The sequence below is a fragment of the Notamacropus eugenii genome, chromosome 5 (assembly GCF_028372415.1).
Source record: "Notamacropus eugenii isolate mMacEug1 chromosome 5, mMacEug1.pri_v2, whole genome shotgun sequence".
NCBI lineage: Eukaryota > Metazoa > Chordata > Mammalia > Diprotodontia > Macropodidae > Notamacropus > Notamacropus eugenii.
The window spans coordinates 48,242,517-48,268,432 of NC_092876.1; the positions used below are offsets into that span (position 1 = coordinate 48,242,517).

At 44.0% G+C, this 25,916-nt stretch overlaps 1 protein-coding gene and 1 long non-coding RNA gene across 3 annotated transcripts in view; one reads left to right on the forward strand and one right to left on the reverse strand.

The window, feature by feature from the left end:
* The window catches only part of H6PD (hexose-6-phosphate dehydrogenase/glucose 1-dehydrogenase), a 50,747-nt gene extending 40,270 nt beyond the window's left edge, over positions 1 to 10,477 (forward strand). The window contains exon 5 of one of the 2 annotated variants that reach the window (XM_072608786.1): positions 1 to 10,477. In XM_072608786.1, the coding sequence (XP_072464887.1) occupies positions 1 to 1,364 (1,364 nt within the window). In that variant the 3' untranslated portion in view covers positions 1,365 to 10,477. The other variant, XM_072608785.1, reaches the window with a different exon arrangement.
* On the reverse strand, positions 8,886 to 23,527 carry LOC140504168 (uncharacterized). The gene is made up of 2 exons (XR_011966994.1): positions 22,269 to 23,527; positions 8,886 to 9,073 (listed from the first exon to the last, which is right to left on the reverse strand). It is a non-coding gene; the product is annotated as an uncharacterized lncRNA (long non-coding RNA).
* Between the last annotated feature and the right edge of the window lie 2,389 nt (positions 23,528 to 25,916).

Genomic DNA, 25,916 nt, shown 5'->3' on the forward strand with positions numbered 1-25,916 from the left:
GTGTCCTGCTTCAGATCGACAACCTGCGCTGGGAGGGCGTCCCCTTCATCCTGATGTCTGGGAAAGCCCTGGATGAGAGGGTGGGCTACGTCCGGATCGTATTCAAGAACCGGGCGTACTGTATCCAGAGCGAGAGCCACCGGGACTCTGGGAAGAGCCAGTGCCAGCCTAGACAGATCATCTTCTATATCGGGCACGGAACACTGGGCAACCCGGCGGTGCTGGTCAGCAGGAACCTATTTAAGCCTTCACTGCCGCCTGTGAGCTGGCAGGAGATCCAGGAAATGCCCACGCTCCATCTCTTTGGTCAGCAATTGGCCGATTTCCATGCCTACCGCCCCCGCCAGGAGAAGGATGCCTACTCTGTCCTGATCTCCCATATCTTCCACCAGCGGAAGAATTCTTTCATTACAACGGAGAACCTGCTGGCCTCCTGGGACGTGTGGACCCCGCTGCTGGACAGTATTGCTCAGGAGGTGCCCCGGCTGTACCCTGGAGGGGCCAGCAATGAGCATCTGCTAGATTTTGAGCAGGAGGGCAGCCAGGTGGTCTTTGTGCAGCGGGAGGTGGAACAGCTGGTGGCCGGCCCTGGCCCCGGCCCAATGCCTAGAGACTTCAGCGTGCTCAAGGCCAAGTTCCGACAGAGCCCTCTGGTCTCAGCCTGGCCAGAGGAGCTGATCGCCCGGCTGGCGTCCGACATCGAGGTGGCGGCTGAGCGGGCAGTGAGGCGCTCTGGAGAATTCCACCTGGCCCTTTCGGGAGGCGCCAGCCCGGTGGCTCTCTTTCAGAGACTGGCCTTGAGGCACTACAGCTTCCCTTGGGGCCACACCCACCTGTGGCTGGTGGATGAGCGATGTGTCCCTCTGACCGACCCTGAATCCAACTTCCAGGGTCTGCATGTCCACCTGCTCCAGCACATTCGCGTGCCTTACTGCAACATCCACCCCATGCCCGTCCATCTGCACCGAAGGTTGTGCGTGGAGGAGGACCAGGGTGCTGAGCTCTACGCCAAGGAGATCTCAGCCCTGGTGACCAACAGCAGCTTTGACTTGGTGCTGCTGGGCGTCGGCACTGACGGACACACGGCCTCGCTCTTCCCTCATTCGCCCACTGGTCTAGAAGGGGAGGAGCTGGTGGTGTTCACTGAGAGCCCCGCCAAGCCCCACCAGCGCATGAGCCTCAGCCTACCCCTTATTAACCGGGCCAAGAAGGTAGCCGTCCTCGTGATGGGTAAAAGGAAGAGGGATATCACCCTCCAGGTGAGCCGAGTGGGCCACGAGCCCCAGAAGTGGCCCATCTCTGGGGTCCTCCCTACTTCTGGCCAGCTCGTCTGGTACATGGACTACGATGCCTTTCTGGGCTGATGGTGCTGTTGGCTCACCTGCCCTCCCCGCTCACCAAAGAACTCAGTGCCCAATGGCCATACATTCCGACAGTCCCCAGAAGGGTGGGGAGAGGAGCAGGTAAGAGCTATGAAATGGACAAGATGAGGAGCAGTTAAAAAAAGGCTGGATTTGAAGTCCAATGATTCAAGTTAAAATCCTGGTACTGATATGCTACCATGTGGCCTTGGGGAAATCATCACACTTCTTCAGCCTCAGTTTCCTCGTGTGTAAAATGAGAGGCGTTGGACTAACTAATCTCTTGAGTCCCCTCTGGCTCTAAATCTGTGATGTGTAACTACTGATGGTCCCTTCCAACTCTGAGATTCTGTGAAACTGTGATTCAAAGGATTAATTCATTGACTGCTATGAACAGGAAACCACCCAGCCCTTGTAGGGCTTGGAGATGGAAGAAACAAACCATTTCCTTCTATACTTGGAAGAGACTTTTCTTCTGCCTGGGGAGAGAAGATGCCTTCTGTGAAAAGGACAAACTGCCATGTCCAGAAGTGCTGAGATAATGTAGCTCCAGCTGAGCCAGCAGGATGCCAAAGAAAATGGTGATCAGAATGGGGTTGGACTGATCAAGACTGTCTTCCTGGAGGTAGTTGAGTTTTTCACATTGGCCTTGGGAAAACTGACAGAGAAGAGTCAGGGGAGTGCTGAGAAATGGTACAGGTTGGTTCAAAAGTCAGAAGTGAGCTCTTTGTTGGTGGGAAGGGGCCAATTATGTCAGTTGCCTTGGCTAGAACAGAATTCTTGCTGTAAAATGATGAAACAGGAATGGACAAAGATGGGAGGCCACTGGCGATCAGCTTGACAATACCTCATGTTTCCATCGACCTTGAAGGTTGACAAAGTGCTTTATGGAAACCCTGTGAAGTAGGTGCTAATATTATTCCCATTTTATAGACGAGGAAAGACCCAGAGAGTCCAAGGCACCTGCTCAGGGTCACTCAGCTAATCTCAAGCTGGTTTTGAGTCCAAGTTCTCCTAACTCCAGGTCCAAGCAGATTAAGCTCCACCCCATGACCAAGAGGACGGAATACCAGGTTCAAAAACTTGGAACTGATGCTACAAGCCACACTTTCCCTGTAGCCCCATTCTGTCAGCCAGGAGCTCTTGCCCTGGGTGGTCTCTCTCTTATATGGAAAGAGCATTCATTTCCCTTTCTACTTTTACCTGGATCACCTGGACCAGAGGAGGGCTGTGGGACCAGCAGCCGGCCTACCTCCCATCACTCAGCCTTGCAGTATCACCCTCAGTGTGCCTTTTCCTGGCAAATATTTCACTTTGGGGGGAAAAAGAGGTCTGGGATACTTATAACGGACCAGGAATTCTGGGCCAGGGCTTCATAAAATCTCAGGGTTGTCTCCAGTCATCTCCAAGGGAGTCTAACATTTTAAAAATAAAGTATTTTTTTAATCCTCTTTCCTTCACATAGAGATGGTGGATCATAGTGGATAGAATGTCAGTCAATGAACATAGACACATATATGTTTATATGTATGCATATGTGTGTGTATATATAGGTATATAGAGTTACCTATATATAGAGATGCATATATATACGTAAATAGGTATTTAGAGATACATATAAGTATCTCTATATACATAATTTAGAATTCCTTTCTGGGCATTGCAATACCAGAGAATCTCTGAAATACCTGGAGGAGAGAATCCAGGCACACATACATACATACCACATACCCCATACCACACACTGCACACGTATGTGTAATATAGCACTTTGAGGGAGGGAGAGGAGAGGGGTGCCCTAGGGATGATGTCACAGCCAAATTAATGAACTGATACTGTTTACACTTCTATCCAGGCTAATCATTCACAAGACCTTGATTAGGTCATGGAAGCTGAGCCGGGTACCCTGTGTGAGAGTTAAGTTCCTCTTTTTTTAAAAATTTAATTTCCCACCCACCCTTCCCCAGTGGACCTAATTAGCACAGATTCCCTTATTTCTGATCAAGAGATGAACAGCCTTGACACAGGATCTCAGTTTCTAAGTTTGCTAAATGTCCTTCCCAGTTCCCTCTTATGCTTTTCGGTTTTAGTGAGGATATGGAGGAGGACCAGAGAATCTCAAAGCCGCCTTGCAGTTCTGATGTTCTAGGTTGCTGGCTTTGCAGGTATAAGACCCTCAGATCTGGAAGTCCATCTAGTCCAACCCCATAGGTGAACAGGAGGACTCTCTGTAGCTGCTTTGACCAGTGGTGGCTCATCCTAGGCTTGAGGCCCTCCTCTCCATTTCACTTTGAGACAGCCCTAAATAAGAATTTTTTTCTGTCAAGTCTTGTGATAGCCACTTGGCGGTGCTGGTGCACCACAATTTATTTTCAAACATCTTAGCTCGAATCAGAAATTGCAGCCAGTGTGGCTCACATCCTCCCAAAGTGTAGCACAGGTGGGTTGCATTTCCAGAGACTAGGATCCAGATCTAGGATCAGAAGGGACCTCAGAGGTCATTGGGTCCAACCCCTTCATTTTTTAGATCAGGAATCTGAGGCCTCAGGAGGTGAGGTCACTTGCCCAAGGTTGCCCAGGAAGTAAGAGGTCTGTCCAGCTGGGTTCTGAGCCCAGTTCCCCTGGATCCAAATCCAGAGTTCTTTCTCGAGGGCTGATTTTTCTTTCTCCACTCGTTGAAGGCAGATTTCTCAGCTCCCTTGGCTCGGAGCAGGCATGGTACAGCCCGAAAGTCCTTTCTGAGCATTGCAACACCAGAGAAGCTTTGAAATGCCAGGGAGAGCGAGCCCCAGCTCAGGAGTGAGCTTGCTCTAAATGTCAACATGTCAGAGAACTTGCCAGTCACTGTGAATGGAACCCAGCCTCACACTGCCCCATCTCATTCAGCCAATAGAATTTCTTATCTCAAGATTCGGCTCATTGTCCTAACGTGTAAGAGGTTATCTGTTGTATAGCTGGGATTAAAAAACCCAAAACCAAAGAAATTCCAAGTACCTCTTTGCTGGCACTGAGCAGTTTTAGATATCCAAGAAGAAATGTCTTTGAAGGAAGCTGTTTCTCTCCCATATGGCCACTTCCCTGTGCCTCAGTTTCCTTCTTCAAAAAAATGAGGGAGTCGGATCTGGAATTGAAAAGATTAGCTTTCCTTTTATTAATTGCATCTTCAATAGTTAATATAGTGCCTGGCACATAGTAGGTATTTAATAAATGTTTATTGGATTGGATTCAGATTGGATTCAAATTATTATAATAATAATAATAAATGAGGAAGGTTTCATAGAGGTAGAAGGTAGAACCCCCTCATTTTATAGATGAGGAAACTGAGGCCCAAGGAGGTTGAGGTAACTTGTTCAAGGTCACACAGGTAGATTTGAACCCAGGGCCTCCACCTCCAATGGTTTTCCTACTGTATCTAACAAAGCTTCTGCTCTCTTATCTAGTTAAAGGGAATGTTTTTCCCCAAAGCTCCCCATCTCTAAGGTCCAATGACCAGATGACCAATAAGCTTTCTTTCTGCCTGAAATCCTACATTCTTTTAATTTTCACAAATACATCTCTCCCCTTTTCCTTTCTCTCTCCCAGGTTATAATGAAATCCAAACCTTCCAGCCTTGTACCAGCTCCTTAGCAAAGTGGCTTCATCATAAAGGCCCCTTGGCTGGGTACCCTTGTGTGACTTACTACTGGAGGTCCTGCAGTCACCTGAGGAGAACAGGCCCCACCCCACATGGGTGCTCAAAGCTGGGTCCCCTTGCCCACTTCCAGGTTACAGCTCTGTCCTGAAAAGCAGGCTGCTAGCCAACCTTGTCATTTCAAAGTCACTTGGCAATAGTTTTCTGTGACATTTTGATCCCCTCGTTGGCCCATGTGGGGCTGTTAATTGTTCTTAGGTTAATCTTAGTAGAGACCCTGAACACAAGGCCAGGATTTTTGGTTCACCCAGACTCCCCCACCCCAACCCCTTCACCTCAACTGCTTCACTCTGTGACCATACATAGATTTTGCTTCTGACCCCAGGCAGCCAGGGAATACAGTCTCATACAGAAGAGGGTGGGACAGTTGGAAAAGCTACACAAGGCATATTGCCTGCTGATGGGCAGTTGGACCATCATGATGGATGACACCTTGATGTCTCATGCCTCTCCCTCTCCCTCTCTGATTCTGCCTTGATACTTAAAAGTCATTTCTGTGATGGCGGCCAAACTGTGTCTTTTCTTTGGGCATTGCTTTCAACAGATTGCTTTAATTTTTTAAGTGATTTAAAATTTGTAAAAATTATTTGAAATCTATTAAATTAGGGGACTGACTAGGTGATCTTTAGGGCTTCTTCCAGCTTTCAATCTGCAATGCAGGGATCCTGCTTACTTCATTCCTTGCTTAGGAAACCTGAGCTCTTCCAGATTTCTACTCTTCTAACCTGTTTTTTTGACCCCAGCAAATTGTTTCTCGCATGAAGAAGAAAGAAGGGAGGCCCCATGGGGCAGCAGAGAGGGCTGCCCTGGAAGCCAGAGAGCCCAGCTCTGTGTCACCTGCTACCAGCTCCTTATGATGTCATCCCCCTGTGCCTAGCAGGGTGCCTGGAGTGCAATTCTGCCCAAATCTATGTCCTATCAGAAAACAAAGGGAAAATCTGTTTCCCAACTTATACCATCTCCCAGGCTGAAGAGAAGTGATTAGCACCTGTAAGGCTGTTGGGATAAAGGGCAGAACCAGATGACTGTTTGCTTCTACATGGCAAGAACCAAGGTACTTTCTGGGCTGCTCCAAGCTGGATTCTGATGTTGGGTCTGGCCATAGATTTGAAGGTGGTCACAAATGGAAATAGATGGAGCCAGAGTGAGGTAGATGTGGTAAATCTCTTCAAAACTCAGCTCTTTTTTGGGGGGGGGTCTTTCCATCCCCTGTACAGGAGATTCTTAATAAATGCTTGTTGATTAACTAATTGATAGACTCCTAGCGTCTGGGTAGGGGGACAGGCAGTCAGTATTAAGAATCTGCTGTATGCCAGGCACTGTGCTAAGTGATGGATTTCTTAAAAAAAAGAGGAAAACATTCCCTGTCCTTGAGGGACTCATGGTCTGATAGGGGAGACAACAGGCAAAGACATGTGTACAAACAAGATATAAATAGGATAATTGGGAGTAATTAGCAGAGGGAAGCCACCAGAATGAAGAGGGGTTGGGGAAGACTTCCTGTAGAAGGGGGGATTTTAGTTGATAGATGGCCTTTAACATGACTTTCTGATCTAAATCTTTGATACTATGTAAGATGAAACCAATCAGTAGACAAATAGAAAAAATGGAAATTGATTGCATATGGCACCATTACCTTAAGGTGGCAAACCATTGGAATGGAATTAGCAAGGTAAATAGTGAAAGTTTTTTCTTTGTTTTCCCAGAACCATACCTGGCACATGGTTAACTGGTTAATAAATGCTTGTTGACTGATGGTAAGTTATGGGAGTCTTTTCATGGTTTAGAATTAGAAGGGCACAGCCATTCCATTAAAAAATATTGAACCAAGAGATGACTTTGAGGATGGATGTCTCCAAACCCTGGCAAGTCCTTGGATTGGCCTAAGAAGGTTTTCAATCTTTTGTTAAGTAAACATGTATCCATCCTTGGGGACATTCCCAAGATGCTCCAGAAATCCACCATCAGGCTTTGCAGGGGACCTTCAGTAGTCACACTGCTGCCCCTGTAATATTCAAGGGCCATCCTTGCCTGTGTCTTGTCCTGTGAGTATTCCTTTTGCCCCTGGCCCTGGCTGCTGGATTTGGCTCCTTTGGATATTTTGGCGGGTGCCCATCCCATGTTAAGCTTGGCCCCTAAAGGATGCAGCAGATAGCCACACAGTGGCAGTGTATTATCCTCTTAGGACATTTTAGGGACTAATTCTTCATTCAGGTGACATCTCTGTGACCCCTAAGGTAATTTCCTCCTGCCTTTTCAGGACTTGGCAAAGACTTCAGGGGCTTATCAGAACCTGATTAAACCTGTTGTCTTAACTGGTAACCTAATAAAACATCTCAGGAAAGGCAGGTGGGCCTATGGTAGACCTGAAACTATCAATTGGAAGAGATGCCTTGAAAAAAACAGATTGGTTCCTGTAAACATGAGCTATTTCTCCCACCCCCACTATCTAGACTCACTGCCCCAAAATAACTACTCACTGAATCTCAGACCTCATCTAGTCCAATGGAAACTAAAAGAGTCCCTATTACAACATCACCAAACTAGGAATCATTCATCCTCTGCTTGGAGACCTCCAAAGCAGGGAGGAGGAACCTGCCCCTCCCAAAGGAGTTCTCATTCCATTTTGGGGGAGTCATCATTGGTAGAAAGTTCTTTGTCACAGCAAGCTTAAATTTCCTTATCCCCACCTGCCCCCAATCCATCCTAGTTGGACCTTCTGATACCAAGCAGGGACAAGTTTTTGTCTTTGGGCTTTTTGTGTTTGTTTTGTTTGTTTGTTGTGTGTGTGTGTGTGTGTGTGTGTGTGTCTCGGTGTGTTTATTTGTTTATAGGAAACTGGGAATCTCTGTTCTGTAGAGCCTACTTTTTTTTTGTATATAATAAATCCAGCATGTTGCTCTCAAAGTTGTCTTGCCAAGCACAACACATTTAATCCCTGTGCAGTGTGTCTCAATAGATGTGTAATTTTACAGTTCCCTCCAATGAGGCAGATTGAAACTCACCTGTGATTTCCCATCCTGCATGATCCCCTCTTCCAGTAAGCTCCTCCACACAGTGGGGTTGGCCACCCAAGGTCCTAGTAGGCTTCCTCACTTTGGATTTTGTGATGAAGGATGGCGTAAGGACATCACTCATCCTGCCCGCCCATCATCCCCCACCCTCCCCTGTGTGACGAGCCCATCTTTTTATATCCTGCTTTTCCCTGGTGACATTCTTTCTGTTCTTTGGATTTCCTCATTGGGTCTGTGTTGCTGCCTGTTCATGGACCCCTGGGGGATGGCATGTATTTAATTTTTCTTTTCTTTTTTTTCTTTTTAAGGCCATCAGGGTCTATTGACTTCTCCAGGGTCACACAGCTGGTATCTGAGGTCAGGTCTTTTGGACACTAGAGCCAGTACTCTATCCACTGTGCCATCTAGCTGCCCCGTGTATTTTGTTTCAAAGCTTTGAACTGGATCTTGGAGTTTCCTTTGCCAGTGGGGTATGTGTTTGTGTGGGGGTAGGTGGGCAGGTAGGTATGGGTGTGGGTGATGATAGTTGTCTGAAGTGGTGAAATTCAGGAACCCTGAGTTCAAGCACCCTCTCTAACAATAATGAGCTTTGTGATCTGAGCAATTGGTTTGATCTCTCTCTGGTCTTCTTGACTACTTGACCTTCCCCATATGTAAGATTCTCAAAATTCCAGTCTTTCAGCCCAGTTCATCCTTACTGCTTCCATTTTCTGCCTCCCTGTACCCCCACCTCTGTATATGGGTCTCCCTCATTTTGTAGCAACCTACCCCATGAAAATGTGCCATTATGGTATTAGAAACATAGGGAACAGAGTTATTGTGGACTCTTGAAAAAACTGGCTTTACCATAATATTTTCATACACACATAAAAATATATCTATAGAAGCACATACATACATATACACGTATGTATCCATGTGTATATACATATATATACATATGTGCATAAGTATACAAATTTCATTCTTTGATGATGTTTCCTTGCTGCTGGATTGGAGGTAGTGGCCTGCAAGAAACAAATAGTGCTGTCAGCAAGGGGAAACACATATCTTATTATAATTGTAACAAATTATCGCCAAGTCCAATGGGAAAATAGTCACTCCATTGAAATTTTCAGCAGCACATCTGTTTTGTAAAGCAGGACTCATCTGTATATATATGTACATATGGGAGTGTGACCCCCCCCACCCCAACCAGAAGCAGAAAATAATAATTAATTTTCTGTTTGTGCTCCTTTTTACATTTATATTTCCAAGGTTAACTATTTAATTAAGGCCTTCTGCTTGGATCACAGCTTTGGCACATGAAAGCACATGTATTTCCTTGGTCTGACTCCTGGGTAGGAAATATAGGAACTTACTAAAGTGTACTCCTACATTCGTGAACTACAGGCTGTATGAGGTTTATGTAAATTATCTAGTAGCTATGAGAACAGAAATATAAACAGAATCATTCATGAATTTGCAGTTCTTTGGTCTTTAACCATCCCTACATTGATCTATAAGATGTCAGTGTGTAACCTTATAAGTAACAGTTGTCTCATGTATAAATTCTCCAAACTATGTAGTTCTGTAACTAAGGAACCAGTTAAAAATAACATTTCCATTGTGGGAGGGCCAATGGAATCCATCCTCTCCAATTCTCTGCAAGATTTAAAAACAGAAGGGTGCTAGAATAGTCATGAGGGGCTTATGGTACTGGCCTAAAGTTCATTTACCTCTTAAGTTGGTGTGAATGCCACCATATTTCTGATCTAAGAAGAGGCAAGTATGGTGGGAGAAGAGAGAAACCTTCCTTCAATATCATATAGCTGTTGCTCACCTCTAAGATTTGAAGTAGAAAATTACCATGAAACCAAGACCTGCTGCCCTGTAGCTCCTATAATGTATTATACTGACGACACTCTGCCTGGTAGGTGGAAAATTACTCAGGATGTAGGGTTTGACTAGGTTGTGAAAGAAGGTAGAAGACTGAATCTAAACCAATGCCTTCCCAAGACTGGAGTAGGAGCAGTGGGCACTTTTACCAATGGATCAAGCTATCTAGGGATTCCCTAAAAGTCCCTGAGCACTTTTCAGTTAGGACTTAAGAGCTTGAATCTGCACACAGACTTTTGGGACACCCTATATCAGTGTTCCCTTTGCCTTCCCCAGCATAAAGCCTGCCCCTTTCAAACTGGACCCATGCATTCTGTTCAGTGTCACGGCCACCTGAATTAGCTTTGTTTTCTTATTTAGAAAAAGGTGCTAAGGGACCTACCATCGGGGTTTGTTAGGTCTGGGGAAAACACTGGAAATTCAAAGATCTTATATGCTGTAAGACACATTTCTAGACAAAATTAAAATTGCATTTTCATATGTTCAGTGTAAAAATGTATATTTTTTAAGCAATAAAGATATTTTGCCAAGAAGTTTTATGCTTTTGTGGAAAGTGTTTGGTAGCAATGACATAAACTTCTAATTTCTGCTGTGGGTATTCTGGGAGGAAGGAAGGGCAGGACAAATTCTCATCTCAGTTTTCCACCTATAGTTAAGGGAGATTTAAACTTGGATACCTCATTTCTTGCCTTATCATTGGATGGGGAAGGGAGGAAATTTGGAACTGAAAATTTAAAAAAAAAAACTTTTTTAAAGAAAAAGATTTAAACTGAAAAGGGAAGGGGCAGGAAGACCTTCCCACATGGATTGTTGAAGCCTGATACCACTAAGAGTGGCAAACAATGGTGGAAGGAGGAAAAGATATAGCAGAGGAGAGGACTACGTTCGTCCTTTCTTGCCAAAGAAGACCATGCCATCAGAGAAATCATGACATGACTTGCACTTGACTATGTTTTGATTGAGGGAGCCTCACTTCTCCTCCAGAGCCATCTGGATCCAGTGACCAGATATTCATCAGGATGACTGGAGATGACCCAGGTACTCACTTAGGGTGAGATAACGCCCATTCATTGAGTAGGACTGTTTAAGAAGTAGCCAGGGCATGGCCCCTTTAATGAGGCCAAGAAAAGGAAAGATATCAGGCTGGGAGGGGCTAGCAATTCAAAGGAGACCAAATCCCAGAAGACCTGCAATTAAACACTATGGTCTCTGAAGCCATAAGTAGCCTTGAGATTTGATATGATATGACTTAGGACTGAGATTATAATGATGGAAACATACCTGTAATGAAAATAAACAATAGCTCCAAGGGCTGGTAAAGTACCACTAGACATTGAGAAGATATAATCACGTGAGGAAGTGGAGGAACCTGAGGAGGGGTTGGAACATGGAGGAGACCATTTGAGTAATGACCAACAGTGATGTGGTGATCACAGTGTCTTACAGATCACCTGGTCAGAAGAGGGAATGAGATGAGGAGTTTAGGAAACATCAAAAACTTGGAATGAAGCCATGACATTGTGGTATGAGAGACTTCAAGCCCACTAGATGTCTACTGGTTCTCTGTCTACCAAAGAGAATCTTAGATATTTGTGATTTTCCCTTAATAGCAATTTTATTGTACAAAAGGCAAGACAAAGTACCAGGGGCTTGCTATTCTGGAACTGACAAATGTGGAAAAACTAGTTGCTGAATTAAAAATGATGGAGTGATGGAAGAAAAAAGAGGGAGTTGTCTCAAGAGAGTGATGTGAATTCACAGGAAACTCTTTACTCAACTCTGGTTTTTAAAAAGGTTTGTATGGAAGATGGAAGCAAGAATAGATAACTGAAGATGAAGATAAAAGAGAAGCAAAGTCCTATAAGAGACTGTGTGGAATAGTGGATAGAGGGCTGAATTTGAAGTCAGGAAGACCTGGGTTCAAGTCTTTGACTTAACTGCCTGTGTGACCCTAGGCAAGTCACATCTCTGAACCTCCATTTACTCATGTTTAAAATGGTGTAAGAATGCATGTAGTACTTACTTTATAGGATTGTGAGGTTGTTGCAATAAACATTTATTAAACACCTACTATGTGCTAGACATTTGGGAGAGAAATAGAAATATGAGGTGGTTCCAGCCCTCAAGGACCTTCCATCCTACCAGAAGAGGTAATTTCTTTACAGATAAGTAAATACAAGAGATGGGGGGAAGAAAGGGAGAGAGAGGGGAAGGAGGGATTTGAAAATACAGTGACTGGTGGGTGGCATTTACAACTGGTAGAATCAGGAAAAATTGCTTGAATGAGGTGGCACTTGATTTGCGATGGGTAATTGAGCATATTGGTTGACTGGATAAGACCTAAATAGGCTAGAATATTGGGCCAAAAAGGCCTAAATAGGTTAGAACATTGGACCAAACCAAATAAGAGGAAATTTAATAAAGAAATATAAAATTCTACACTTGGGTTTTTAAAAATTAGCTTTGTAAGTACAGAATGGGTATGGCTTAGCTAGACAACAGGTTCTGTAAAAAAAAGGTCTGGGAACCTTAGTGGACCACAAGCCCAAACATCAGCAGCATGACATGACGACCACAAAATTCAATGCTTTCCCAGGCTACTTAAAGAAGGGTATAGTGTCTGGGCTTATGAGAAGGAGGGGTAGAAAAAAATCAGAGGTATACTCAGGTTCTAGTCAGATTAATTATGCTCAGTTGTGGAGGGGGGAACATTTTAGGGAGGATATTGAGAGAAATAGTATGGTATAGTTAATAGAGTGCAGTACTTAGTCCAAAAAACCTGGGTTCAAATTCTACCTCAGACATTTAATAGCTATGTGACAGTCTTGTTTCACTTGGCCCCATAGGGCAGAACTGGGAACAGGAACAAGACATTACAAAAAGCTAACTGGTGTGCTAGAGGCAGTTCATACCGGCTTGTGAAAGTCAATTGTTAAATTTTCAGCATGAGCATTTACACTTTCGAAATTGGCAAATGAAACAAATCAGGGTTTATTTTATTATTTTATTGATTGTCTAGACTTAAGAAAGTGATGGAGAAAATGTTAATAATTCAAATTAAGCTTAAAAGCACATCCTATGTACATTTTTTTCTCCTCTCTAGAGAGCTAGTTGTTAAACATTTACCAACACACCCCTGAATTTAGACGCAATGTAAAGAAAATCTTCCAGGTATAAAGACTGATACTATAAACAAATTAGGGGAGCAAGGAATAGTGTATTTGTCAGATTTATGGAGAATAGAGAAATTTTTGACCAAACAAGAGATAGAGAATATTATAAAGTGCAAAATGGATAATTTTGATTACATTAAATTGAAAAATTTTTGCACCAACAAATCTAATGCAACTAAAATTAAGAGGGAAGCAGAAAACTGGGAAAGAATTTTTGCAACTAGTATCTGTGATAAAGACTTCATTTCTAAAATATATAGAGAACTGAGTCAAATGTACAAGAATACAAGTCATTCCCCAATTGATAAATGGTCAAAGGATATGAACAGGCAATTTTCAGAGGAAGAAATTAAAGCTATCTATAGTCATATGAAAAAATTCTCTAAATCTAATTGATTAGAGATGCAAATCAGAACAACTCTGAGGTACACAGCACACCTATCAGACTGGCTAACATGACAAAACAGGAAGATGATATATGTCGGAGAAGATGTGGGAGAGCTGGAACACTAATTCATTGGTGGAGCTGTGAGCTGATCTAACCATTCTGGAGAGCAATTTGGAGCTATGCCCCAAAGACTACAAAAATGTGTATACCCTTTGACCCAGCTATATCTCTTTTAGGACTGTATCCCAAAGAAATCATAGAAATGGGAAAGGGTCCCACATGTACAAAAATATTTATAGCAGCTCTCTTTGTGGTGGCCAAAAACTGGAAAACAAGGGGATGCCCACCATTTGGGGAATGGTTGAACATGTTGTGGTATATGAATGTAATGGAACACTATTTTACTATAAGAAGTGATGAACAGGAAGACGTCAGAGAGGCCTGGAAAGACTTACTTGAACTGATGCTGAGTGAAAGGAACAAAACCAAGAGAACTTTGTACACAGCAACAACCACAGTGTGTGAGGAATTTTTCTGGTAGACTTAGTACTTCAATGCAATGCAAGGACTTAAAAAACTCCCAATGGATTCTTGAGGCAAAAAGCCTTCCACATTCAGAGAAAGAACTATGGAATTGGATTGCAGAATGAAGCAGACCATTTTCTTTTGTGTTTTGTTTTATGGTTTCTCCCATTCATTTTAATTCCTCTGTGCAACATGACTAAGGTGAAAATGTATTTAATAGGAATGTTTGTGTAGAACCTATATAAGATTGTATGCTGTCTCAGGGAGGGAGTGGGGAGGGAGGAGGGGAAGGAGGGAAGGGAGGGAAAAAATCTAAGATATATGGAAGTGATTGCAGAACACTGAAAACAAATAAAATAATTTAATAATTAAAAAAAAGAAAATCTTCCCCCAAATGAGAGTTATCCTAAAAAGGAATGAGCTCCTGGGAGGGTGGAGAAGGATGAGAGGGGTTCATATTTCATTGGAGATATGTAAGCCAAATGTGAAATTTGTCATGAGTGACAGAGGAGATTCTCATTCAGGAACAAGTTAGACTAGCAGATCTTGGAAATCTTGTCCCCTTCTGACATCCTGTGACTTAGGGAGAACAGACCAAAAGTGATGAGGAGAAGGTCACAGAATTTTTAATCCAATCCATACCTAAAAAAAAGCCCAAGAAAAAAAGAAAAAGAAAAGGCTGACCTTCAGGGTAATGCTTATTGACTAACCTAATGTGAAGTCGGTTCTTTGAACACAAGACTGAGACTATCAAGTGTAAGACCCTGATTGAATTCCATCTTATTAGATTCAATCCAATATGTAGCATGTTGATGTTGGGATCCTGACTCTGTCATCCTGTCATCCCCTCTGCCTCCAAGTTTGTAATCACTTGTGCACTTGATGAACTTGTCATTTATGCTTAGAGGCTGCTTGTGGGAAGCCTCAGAGCCAGGAAGATTTGGTTTCTAGTCCTGCCTGCCTCTGATACACACTGGTTCTATGACCTTTGATAAGTTTCCTGCCTTCTAAGTGCTCTGTACAATTCCGTAAGACTACAAATTACAGAGAAGATGGTAATCTGAGTTGGTAGAGGGAACTTCCTCATCTAGGAGTTCCCTTTAATCACTGAAATCACAGCCTATTCTGTGTCTTTGTCTCTTTGGATGTCATATTTGACTCTTCATGACCCCATTTGGGGTTTTCTTGGCAAGGATTCCGGAGTGGCTTGCCATTTCCTTCTTCAGCTCATTTTACAGATGAAGAAACTGAGGCAAACAGAGTTAAGTGACTTGCCCTGGGTCACAGAACTAGTCAGTGTCTGAAGCTGAATTTGAACTCGGGTCTTCCTGGTGCTCTATCCACTATGGCGCCACCTAGCAGTCCCTAGAAGCCATGGGGAACCACTGAGGATTTTTTGAGCAGAAAGATCCTAGATCCCCCAGCCAGGGTGATCTTCAAGAGTTTGAATAGACGCACCTGTCTCAGAAAAATTAGCATTAGTTCCTAAGGAACTAATTACCATAGTTCCTAAGGAGGAACTGATGCTGAAGGAAGGGTGTATCTCTGGGTGAATGAATGCTGTCTGTTGAAACCCTGGGAACCTACCTAGTTGAGACAGCTAATGTTGGAATGAATCAAAAAGGGAGACTGGAGAGCAGGAGGAGTAGAAAGAGAGGCCACCTCATTGGGCCTGGAGCAAAAATGCTCATGGGAGAGAGGAAAAGAAAGGGAGCAGATCCTTGTGAGGGTGAAGCCCCCCCAGCCCCGGGGAGGGGAGACAAGGGGAGAGCAGAAAGCCCAGCAAGCTGCTGGGGCCCATCTTGGCCACAGAGGCTGAGAGTGGCATGGGGAAGGAAAGGGAAGGGGGGTAACATGGGAGCAATGCCTATGCCATCATCTGATGTAAGGGGAGAGATCATGCTCTGGGACAGAGTCAGCTCAAGGGCCTCCTTATTGAATCTGTTCCATCAATCACCTGCAGCGTCCTAGGCACTGTGGGTGGAATGGGAGAGGGGGACTAGAGGTGCAAAAGAAGTAACCCAAGCTCTAGAAGTAATTGCTTCCCCATTGGATCTCATAGCAGGTTAGATTCCTCATCTGCATTCATATTCTAATTTTTATGTAGCACCCACTTTGGGTCATCTCCCACCTTGCACTGCCTTCCCCAGAGAGCAATTAGCTTTGGTTCAAGGTACTTTCTGGGACTTCACTTCTGGCATGATAGTTTATGAGCCCCCACTGGTGTACTGACTTTAAATGATCAGCCAGAGGACACAATTAGCACAGAGCAAAGTAATCTACTGAAATGACAGAGTATGAACAATGGTAGCAAAACATCTTCTCCCCTTTGTAAATCTGTGGGATACTCTCCCCCAAACACACACAGTGCCAATGGAAAGAGTGGGCACACACCTAGCATATAGTACATATGGGGAATGCATGTGGCCAATACATGTGGTACTGCAGGGTCTTGGCATTTTCCCTTTTCTCAGTATCCTCAACCTTCTCTCTCTGGGTACACTGTATCTGCTGAATATGCCAGTCTGTTAGCCTCTGTACTTCTCATCTGAATTTGATTCTGAAGATGGACTCTCTTCTGGACTTCCAGAGCTCCTTTCATGATTAAATTTAAAGATAGTCTCTTGCTTTTCAAAAAGCTGAGCTTTTGACCAGCCAGTGACAAGTGGCTTAATTCCTTCAAATTTAGTGAAGACCCTCTTCTTAAAAGGGTAACAGAATGCTAATATGCATTTACACTTCATTTAAGACCTTAACACCTCATTGTCTCTGTTACTTGCCCTTTATATTCTATAGCTTGTTCAATTTGTCTGGGGGAAAATCAGTTGATCAGGGATATTTTGATTAACTCTTCCGCCTAATATATGTGTGTTTTATATGTATGCATGTACACACATGTAAAACATACATATATGTATATATCATACAATATACAAACATATGCATACGTATATGTATCTATCCATATATGCATGTGTGTATATATGTGTATACACATGTATGTGTGTACATATGTATGTACACACATACACACACACGGTATACACTTGTCTTATCTCTGGTCCAAGGAATAAATTGATGGGCTCAGTCAAGAGACCTGGGTTTGAATTCTGCCTCTGAGGTCTCCTGGTTATGTGACCTTGGGAAAGTCACTGAACCTCTCTGAGCCTCAGTTTCCCCATTTGTAAAATGGAGATAATGTTTATAGAACCTGTCTCACCATGCTGATTTGAATCTCAAATGGGACAATAGATGTAAAGCTCTTTACAAATATAAGCATCAGTTATTAGTATCTCATTTTCATATTTTTGATAGAGTTCAGGTAGAAATGGTCCTAGCTTTTGTTCTTTTATATTTAATGTTCTGTAGACTACTAAAATATCTGCTTTTCAGTTAAATAAAAAGCATTTGGTGTTATTGTTGTAATTATTGTCTTACACATTAGATTATAAGTTCTATAAGGGCAGGCAGTGTCTTACTCATTTTTAGCTCCCTCCCAGCAACTTGAGAGATTTATTGTTCAGAACAGGCATGGAAAGATGGAAGGGAAGGGAAGGGAAGGGAAAGGAAGGGAAGGAAGGAAGGAAGGAAGGAAGGAAGGAAGGAAGGAAGGAAGGAAGGAAGGAAGGAAGGAAGGAAGGAAGGTAGGAAGAAAGGAAGGAGGAGAAAGAGGAGAAGGAAAGGAGAGACAGATGGGCAGATCTGTTTGCCTCCCTGAGCCCTAGTTTGTTCACAATAATAACAATTTCAGATGGTGTTTAATGTTTGGAAAAAGCTATTTTCTCGCCCCAACCCTGTGATTTCAGTAATGCAATTGATTAGCCTCAGTTTTATAGGTGAAGAGACTGAGGCTTTACAGGAGGGGAAGGAACTTGCCCAAGATCACACAGCTAGTAATTGCCAGAGCTAGGACTTGTCTCCGAGGTCCTATGACCCCCAACTCCAGGTTTCTGGCTGTTGCCTCCCAATGAGGCAGGTTAGCTTTGATGACCTCATCAGCAGTCACTTCCCACTCTAAACTGACAGTTCTCAAAATCTCCTTTGTCATTACCCATCAGAGAGACCCACAAAGGATAATGATTCCCGTAGAGACAATTCCACACCTTTCAAGTGTCAAAATATTTTGGAGATACCCAGAGCTAAGGCCCATCAAGCAGGCTGTGCCCTGAGTTTGGCATAACAATAATACTTTGTGCTCTGCAGTGATCTCACCCTCTGACAAAGTGTATTGCTTGGACCAGCACCAGGTGTTCCCTGAGGGATTGAGCCCTCCCCAGTTCCCAGGATCACCCACCACATATTCACAATCCTTGTGCTGTTTTCCTGTTTCTGTCACAGAACTCTGGTTCTTTACCCTGAAAAGTGGCTACCACCCTCAAGACTTGAGACAATAAGTATTCCCATAGGACCCAAGAATGCCTGTATTGTCCCAAGAAATGCCAACCACGAAAACAGTAGGTCAAGATCCAAAAATGAGTGTCATGGTTCAGCCCACTTGTGGTTTTTATGTATATAAGATATTTACAAATATGTATATATTTATGTATGTAAGACCTGCCTTTGGTTCAGCATGGTAAGCCCCTTCTTCTTGGGGGGGGGGGGGTTGGGGCTTTTGCTTGCAAGGGTCATTTTCTTCACTCTGAAATTAATTAAACTTCAAATACAAACTAAAGTTTGTATCCTGACTCTCCTGTCTCTAGCTTGCTCTGTATCAAGCTCCAGCCACCCCCAGGTTAGAGGACAGTTCCAGTCCAGTTGATACAAATAAAACTAGGAATATGGCCTCCTGAAAGTGGAAGGAAGAGAAGGGAAGGGAAGGGAAGGGAAGGGAAGGAAGGAAGGAAGGAAGGAAGGAAGGAAGGAAGGAAGGAAGGAAGGAAGGAAGGAAGGAAGGAAGGAAGGAAAGAAAGACTATTGAAGAAGTAAGCCAGGCATTCCCCATTCATTGACCCATTGTGGCCGTTTCTCAGGTCTATAGATTCACCATTGGTTCACTGGCCCCTGACTTTTGGTCTGGAGTTCATCCTCTTCACTCACCCCCTCCCTTCTACTCCACCGCCATTGAGCTCCCTGAAACTGTTTATAAAGCTTGTTCCTACTGAGTGGCTGGGACAGCTTAGGTGGCACTATAGTGCCTAGAGCACTGGTTCTGGAGTCAGGAAGACATATCTTCTTGAGTTTGAATCTAGCCTCCTACACTTACTGTGCGACCCTGGGCAAGTCACTTCACCCTGTTTGCCTCAGTTTCCTCATCTGTAAAAATGAGTCAGAGAAGGAAATAGCAAACCAGTCCAGCATCTCTGCCAAGAAAACCTCAAATGGGGTCACAAGGAGTAGGACAGGATTGAAATGACTGAAGAAAAACAGCTGAGTGACTAGGCAGTAAAATGTCATGAAAGAAGGCCAGGCAGAGGAGGAAAAGTCTTCCTCGTGGCCTGCCAGGCTCATCACTGAATGAGCCAGAGAACTGCACTCCCGCCCCTGGGGAGCTTCTGTACTAAGGCAGAAAGGACATAAACACAGAAAGAGACATACAGAGGGAGCATTCTTTTTTTAAAAAAATAGTTGAGCTGGCCTAGTTCTTTCTTGTTTATTCCTGGAGGGGAGCTGGGTAATTAAGGTCTGTGCATTGACATTAACCTCTCTTATGGAGGCAATGTGATGCTGTGGAAAGAACAATGAGTTTGAAGTCCGAGGATCCGGGTTCGAATTTGTTTAGGTGCATGTCTTATCTCTGGTCCAGGAAACAGAGTGATGGATTCAGAGACAAGAGACCTAGCTTTGAATTCTGCCTCTGAGGTCCCCTTGGGAAAATCACTGAACTTGCCTGAATCTCAGTTTCCTCCTCTGTAAAATGGGGATAATAAAGTCTGTAGTATGTGTCTCACCAAGTTGATTCAAAGCTTGGATACTTGCTCCTGGTTAAGTCATTTAACCTCCTTTGGTCTCAGTTCCCCCTCTGTAAAATAAAGGGGGAATAAAACTCAATGCCCTTTCAAGTCTTTTCCATCTCCAAATCCATGATCTTATCATGCCTTGTTTCCAAAAAATGTTTCAGAAAAGGTGGAATTGTAGATGATCTCAAAAAAAAAGTGGGAAAGAGATATTCTCAGTGATCAGATGGAAGGAAAAGAGTGAGAGACCAAACCAAACTAGGAGGAAGAGAAGACAAGGGGAGTCTTCTGAAGGTCCATTTGTTGTGGGGGGAGCAGACTAAGGGCAATGGGAGGGGAGGGCTGACGATCACAGACCCAGTGGAGCAGGACTGGAGGGATTGAGGTGAGCTTGTAAGGTGAGGCTCTAATCAATCAATCAATAAACAGTGATGCATTTTTTCTTTTTCTTTTTTAAATGTGTTTCTATATATTTTGTTAAATATTTCTCAACTACATTTTTTAAACAATTTAACATTCATTTAAAAAAATTTTAAAGTTCCAAATTCTCTCCCTCCTGTCCCTCCCCACCCCTTGAGAAGGTGAACAGTATGATACTAATTACCCAAGTGAAGTTGGTGTGTGTATTTTCTAAGCCCTCAGCTGCTACTGCCTTTCCTCTCCCTGCCACAACTTTGTATTTACTTTGTACATAAAATCACCTAACCGTGTTTGCCTCAGTTTCCTCATCTGTAAAAGAAGTTGGATTTCTTGTTTCAGCTTTTGGTGGCATGGGTCTGGAAGGGCTCTTCTGAAGACTGTTCCTTGCACCCTGGGACATTGATGTTGAACTGTTTGCAATACCTGTCCTAGAACCCTGGGTTCCTGTGGTTTTCATTCCCTTCCCAATGTTAGAGACTCTATTTCCTTTTCCTTCCAATCCCGTGGTTAGCCAGCTGGAAACAGTTATAGAATGCCCACACATACCTGTCATCTCAAGCCATTTCCCTTCTATATCATCATGATTTTCCCAGAAGCCCTCTCCCCAGAGTCCTCCATGTTTCCAGGTGGAGAGATTGGATCAGTTGAGTAAGCTGATGGGGCCTATGCTTGGTCCACATCCCCATTACACATAGAAACACATAACTATTATCTCCTTGAGGGCAGATACTGTCTCACTTTTGTCTTTGTATCCTTAGCACAATGCCTGGCACATAGTAGCTACTTAATAAATGTTTGTGGCTGATTGCTTAAGGATCTGCCACATACCAGATTCCTTTCTCCCCTTCCTTCCTTCCTTCCTTCCTTCCTTCCTTCCTTCCTTCCTTCCTTCCTTCCTTCCTTCCTTCCTTCCTTCCCATAGATCTGAGCCTACAAGTCGTTGGTCACGTTCCTGAGAGTATAGCATCAATCCAAACATGACTTTCAGTAATAAAGCTATTTAAAAAGCAGCTCGTGGAGTATATTTATAAAACCCAGTCATCCCAAAGCCCTGACCTCCACCCCACCCCATCCCTCCCTGCGTGCTAAAGCAGTGTTTCAGGGGAAGGGGCGGGAGAAAAGGAGGCGACAAACGCCTGAGAAATATCGTCGTTGTCTCAAAAATAAGCAGCTTGTCCAGTAGCTGGGTCGTTTGGTCTCCCCACGGTCATGGGCTCCAGGGTATTACAGTCACAGCATGTCCATTCTTAGCGATGGTTTGAGGTCATGCAAACATTTTGACTGTTGTGCGTGTGTGTGTGTGTGCGTGTGTGCGTGTGTTTTCACAAAAACCCACAAAGTGCAGGGGAGGTAGGAAGCTGGTCTCTGAGCTCCGCTGGGCAAATGGCTAAGGACGTGCAGAACCCCACGGACTGGGCATGTGGGCAGGCAAGGGAAGTCCCACTCACATGTGCCCCGACCCCTACATCATTCCAGAAGGCTGCTGGGGATTGAGCTTAGCCCTGGGGGTGGGGGCAGGGGTGAGGGTGAGGGGGTCTGGACACCACCATTCCAAAACAGTCCAGCCTCCGGGTTGGTGTCTCCTCTCCTCTGTTCTCTTCTGAGGTGCGATCTCCTGGTGGATGGCTCTAGTGCCAAGGGCTTTCTTGGAAGGGATGACCCCAGTGACTCTTGTACCACCCAGGGACTCAGTTTTTCCTTTAAAAGGGGCCCCATTCCTTTTATTCTCTTCCCCCCCCCCTTTCCCCCAGCCCATCTCCTCTCCCATAAGCCCTACTTAGCCAACACTCATAGCAGGTGAAATGCAACCAGTGGTAGGTCACTACTTTCCCCTTCCAAAACCTCCTCAATGTGTTTATTTACTCAGGGTGGCTCCCAGGAGAAGCTGCGTTCCTGCCTGAAGCCTGATATAGCAGTGGCTTACCCTTTTCTTCTTCCTTTCCAATGCTGGATACCAGGACACCATGTTTTCCAGGGGAGAGATACAGCTCCACAGATTGCTCAGTGTCCAAGGTCTGTACACAAGCCCTCTTGTGGTACAGGGGGCTAGACACACTGGCACCAAACTGGGTACTCAGCTGTGGGACAGATGGGTCAGGATCTCTTTGAGAAGCGGAACAAGGCAGAGGAATGGGAGGGACTCAGTCAGGTTCCTTCCCTTACTTTCACTGGTCTGGAAAGACAGGCTGACTTTGCAGTTTGGAAAATCCCTGCCCCCAGACTCCAGAAACCTGCTTATTGACCTTGGATTAACCTAGTGATTCAACCTCCTCCTTCCCCATTTTTACATTGTTTGTCCTTAGCAGGCCCTCCCCTGCTCAATGCCAATGCAGAAGGGATCTATTGGAAGCTAGAGGTCCAGACTGTTGGAGGATAGAGCTGGTATGGTCACAGCCCCAAGGAGGGACTTTTATAATTAAGATCCCAGCTTTCTGTCAAGTCAGTTGTTCCACTGGGGAAAAAAAAGTTTTAAAATGCCTCCTATGATGAAGATGAAGGATATAAAGTCATGGATTATCATGGAATGTCAGAGCTGGGAGGGCCCTGAGAACACAGAATGTCAGAGCCTGGAGGGACCTTGTAACACTGTGTGTCAGATCTAGGAAGGCCCTTAGGACATTGAATGTCAGACTTGGGAGGTTTACCAGAAGTAGATAAAAAATACTTCCACTACTCAGTCTACAGAACTTGGTAACCCTTAAATCACTTTAGAAATCTGGACTTTCTCTGCCTCCATTTCTCTGAGGGCCACACTCCATCCTGGGCTTGGAAAGCCCAGTTGGAGAGACGGAGAACCAATGCTGAAATTTATTTAGAAAAAAAGCCAAGGAGTGTCCAGGAAGACAAACCCAGGAGAGATCTGGTCAGGCAGGTTTGCAATGAAAGAAGCCACAATAAGGCAGAGGGGTGAGGGAGGGATTGCTCTCCATCTCTCCTTTACCAGCCACAGAGGATGCTTCTGTGTTTAATTCCTTGACATCAGTATTTTGACAGGCGCCTCAAGCTTTTCTGAGAAACACCCACCCACGCACAAGCTGCTCCTGACTCGGAAAGGGTCTGTTCCAAGGATTTGTTTCATTTCAGGAACAGACCCCAGCAGAACTTTTGCATAGGGAGAACTGGGTTTTTGCCAGAGACACCCTTGCTTTTCTCCTCACCTTCAAGCACACAAGTTGCAGCCTTACCTTGTCAGACTTTAGAGAGGCCTCCATCTGGCCACAGGCCCATTTTACAGATAAGGATGGAAGGCACAGATGTCACCATCAGAGAATCACCAGCAGAACCCTGCCCACCCCTTGGTGCTCTGTGGGCCCCATGCTGGCAACCTGCTGCCCTGCTCTTAAGCCTAAGAGTGGGGAGTCAAAAATCAGTGAATGCTGAGGGGAGACCTGGGAACTCGCAGTTATATGAATGACCAGAGGGTGAGTCTCTTCCCTTTATGGTCTATGCCACAACAGAGCCAAGCTTGAGATGTGTCCTTTCATTTGAATAAAAAGCAGTATGGCATGGAATAGCATAGATGAAAGAGCTTGGGATCAAGGGAGTCTTAGATTCAAATTCTGCTTTATGCTTAATAGCTGTGTGACTCCAACTATATGAGAGGAGACCCCAAACCTCCCTTGGGGGTGCCCACATCTTCAGCAGATCAAGAAAGGAAAATTCTTTTTTTATTTATTAATCTATTAATTTTTAGTTTTTAACATTCGCTTCTATAAGTTTTAAATTTTCTCCCCAAGAAAAGAAAATTCTTGCCACAAAGGTCCTTCCACTGTCTAATGGTTTGACATCAGAAACCAGTATAGTTTTATTAATGGAAATAAAGATGACATACTATCAGCTTTGCTGCTGCACTCTGAGGACTGCTGGGCCTTCCTATGCAATTTACAGTTGAAACTTCCTCTGTGTTGTGTCTCTTTTTATTAGAATAGGATCTCCATTGAGATCTCCAATGAGAGGAGCAGCTTAGTCTTGCTATCCTATTTGTATCTTCAGCACTTAGCCTGGAGGTTTGCTTAACGAATGCTTTTCATTCATTTACTCATTCACTTGGGTTATCACCTCCACTTCCTTCCCACCAGAAAATTGGATTCTGACTCTAGAAACTCCCTGGTCTTTGAGATGTTTTGTTCAGTTCCAAGTTTACCTAGCACTCCTAGGACAGCTCTAACCATATCCCATCTTTGCCTCCCCCCACACCTTATATGTTATATTCCCCCATTAGATTGTAAACTACCTGAGGACAGGGACTATCTAGCATTCCTTTATTTGTATCCACAGCCCTTAGTACAGTTCCTGGCACATTACAGTATGTACTTAACGACCATGTCAATCCAAAAAATATTTATTATTTGTTACTATATGTCAGATTGACGTTATGCTACAAGCTGAATAATAGATGTTCTATCTGTCCATCACATTTAATCTATCTATCTGTCTATCTATCTATCTATCTGTCTGTCTGTCTGTCTGTCTATCTTTATCAATATTTCCATCCATCTCTACTTATCTCTCTATCCATCTGTTTATCCACCTGTCACCTGCTTATCAATCTCTAACTATCCATAATCCATTATGTATGTATCTAGCCACCATAATCTATCACTATCATTACCTATTTCTCTCTTTATCTATCCATCTATCATAATCATCTATCTAGCTATACTCACATGATAGAATGTACTGCTCCAAAGGTAAATTATTTAATTTGAAAAGGCTACAAGCCAAGACTAAGGTGGAGGGAGAGTTTGTGAGTAACTTTTTGTTCACAGATGACCGTACACTCAACGCAGCCTCTGAGACTGAGCTACAACAACATGTGGATCAATTTTCTGCTGCTTTTGCTAATTTTGGCCTAATAATTAACACAAAAAAGTAGGCTCTCCACCAGGCAGCACCACATCATCCATATGTGGAATCATCAGTTATAACAAATGGAGAGCTTTTTGAATGCTGTGGATAAGTTTACTTGGCAGTATATTTTCCAGGGATGTACACATAGAGGATGAGGTTGACACACACATTGCCACAGCAAGCTCAGTGTTTGGGAGGTTCTAAAGTAAAGTGTTGGAGAGAAAAGGTATTAGACTGCCTACCAAACTGAAGATCTGCAGAATCATTGTGCTGACCTCATTGTTGTTTGCCTATGAAACCTGAACAGTCTATTAGATCCAAGCCAGGAAACTGAATCACTTTCATTTGGATTGTGTTAGGAAGATTCTGAAGATCACCTGGCAGGATAAGGTATCAGACACCGAGGTCCTTTTTTGAGCTGAACTGCCAAATATTCAAACTCTGCTGCAGCGAGGGCAATTCTGATAGGCTGACCACCTTGTCTGAATGCCAAATATACATTTGCCTAAAAGACTATTTCATGGAGAACTCAGATAAGGCATGAGTTCATGTAGAAGTCAGAAGGAACGGTACAAGGACACTCTCAAGGTGTCTCTGAAGAACTTTGGAACTGATTGTGAGACAGAGGAGACACTGGCACAGGACCACCCAGCACTGAGTGCCCACATCAGAGAAGGTGCTGTGCTCTATGAGCAAAGCAGAATTGCAGTAGCTCAAAAGA